Below are 1,873 nucleotides of genomic sequence, written 5' to 3'. Positions count from 1 at the left end.
ATTCAGATTCAAACATTGTCTTAGCTTGGATAAAGTCCGAACCTTTAAAATTAAATCCCTATGTTGCTAATAGAATTCTTAAAATTCAAGAAATAACATCTGAATTTAAATGGTTGTACATAAACACTAAGGAAAATCCAGCAGATTGTCTTTCTCGGGGTCTTGAACCTCATGAACTTAACTCTAACAGCTTTTGGTTTAATGGTCCTAAATTTCTTTCAAATATTGAATTTCTGCATGCTGAAATTCCATTTTCTATTCCAGATCACTTGTCTGAATGTAAGGTTGTCACTTTTGCTAGGGTCAAACCAGAATCTTTTTTCATAAAATTTTCTAGCTTAACAAAACTTCAAAAAATAGTAGCCTATTGCCTACGATTTGTAAATAATACAAAAAATAAAAATAAAAAGCTTACTGAAAGTTTGACAGTTGTAGAACTGGATAATAGCCTTAAAACCATTATAAAGCATGAACAAAGTTTTAATTTTTTTTTTAGGAAATAAAATGTCTTACTAACAACATAGCAGTTAAGTCTAATTTAAATTATTTATGTCCATTCTTGGACTCTGAGGAACTGTTGAGAGTTGGTGGTAGACTCCAGAACTCAAATATTTCGTTTAATAAAAAACATCCTTTAATAGTTCCCAAAAACAATCATATCACTGATCTTTTAATTCACAGAGAGCACTTGAGACTTTTACATGCAGGTCAAAAACAAGTTTTAAGTTCATTAAATCAAAATTTTTGGATTGTTAGTGCTACTAAAGAGATTAAAAAGATTTTGCACAAATGTGTAACCTGGTTCAAATTTAAGGCCAAGTGTAGTGAACAGCTAATGGGATCTCTCCCAGAGTAGAGTGTGCGTTCAGCGAGAGTTTTTCAGAATGTTGGTATAGACTTCTGTGGTCCATTTCAAATTAAACAGTCGCGTATTAGAAAGTCTGTAACGACAAAAGCATATATAGCATTGTTTGTTTGACTTTCTGTGAAGGCAATTCATATGGAGTTACTCTCTGATCTAACAACAGATACTTTTTTAGCTTCTTTAAAAAGGTTCATTTCTAGAAGGGGTAAACCATCCAAAATATTTTGTGAAAATGGTGCCACCTTCAAGGGAGCAAACAATCAAATACAAAAACTTCTAAAAGACAATGTCCAGCTAAAAAATTTTTGCCTTGATGATAAAATTGAATTTTGCTTCATCCCGAGTTTTTCTCCAGTATATGTGGAGGTCTATGGGAGGCTGGGGTAAAGAGTGCAAAACATCATATCAAAAGGGTGATGGGAAATAATACTTTAACATATGAGGAGTTTATTACTTTGATTATTCAAGTTGAAGGAATATTAAATTCAAGACCTCTCATACCAATTAATAGTGATTCAACTGACCTAGACTATCTGACTCTAGGTCGCTTCCTAATAGGTGCTCCTTTGACAAGTTTCCCTGAAACTAATTTAACAGAGATTCCTCAAAATAGATTGAAATTTTGGAGGTTGTGTGTTCAAATGCAGCAGCATTTTTGGCAAAAGTGGTACCAAGATTATTTAACGCAACTTCAAAATAGACCTAAATGGAGAACGTCGTTGCCAAATTTACAAGAAGGTATGCTTGTACTTGTAAAGGAGGATAACGTTGCTTCTTTTAGCAACAATTATAAAAACTATCCCTAGTAAAGACGGAAAGGTAAGAGTGGTGGAAGTAAAAACTAAAAATGGTACATACTTACGCCCTGTCACTAAAATTGCTGTTTTACCCATTAACAATGAATAACTTTAATTTTTTAAATGGGAAAGGGTGGAGTATCTAGTTTTGGTATTAAAACCAAGGCCCCCCAACATGTTGGCGAAATAAATTCTCAACACAATATATTTT

At 32.9% G+C, this 1,873-nt stretch overlaps 1 protein-coding gene across 1 annotated transcript; it reads left to right on the top strand.

Annotated features, from left to right (window-relative positions):
* Positions 1–1,281: 1,281 nt before the first annotated feature.
* Positions 1,282–1,671, top strand: LOC140431521 (uncharacterized). Its single transcript, XM_072519425.1, has one exon. It carries the CDS (start codon positions 1,282–1,284, stop codon positions 1,669–1,671), a length of 390 nt encoding a protein of 129 aa, XP_072375526.1.
* Positions 1,672–1,873: the final 202 nt, after the last annotated feature.

The sequence above is a fragment of the Diabrotica undecimpunctata genome, unplaced genomic scaffold, assembly GCF_040954645.1.
Source record: "Diabrotica undecimpunctata isolate CICGRU unplaced genomic scaffold, icDiaUnde3 ctg00001288.1, whole genome shotgun sequence".
NCBI classification, from domain to species: Eukaryota; Metazoa; Arthropoda; class Insecta; order Coleoptera; family Chrysomelidae; genus Diabrotica; species Diabrotica undecimpunctata.
The sequence above is the reverse complement of the archived record's forward strand: the minus strand, read 5'-3'. Positions and strand labels throughout refer to the sequence as shown.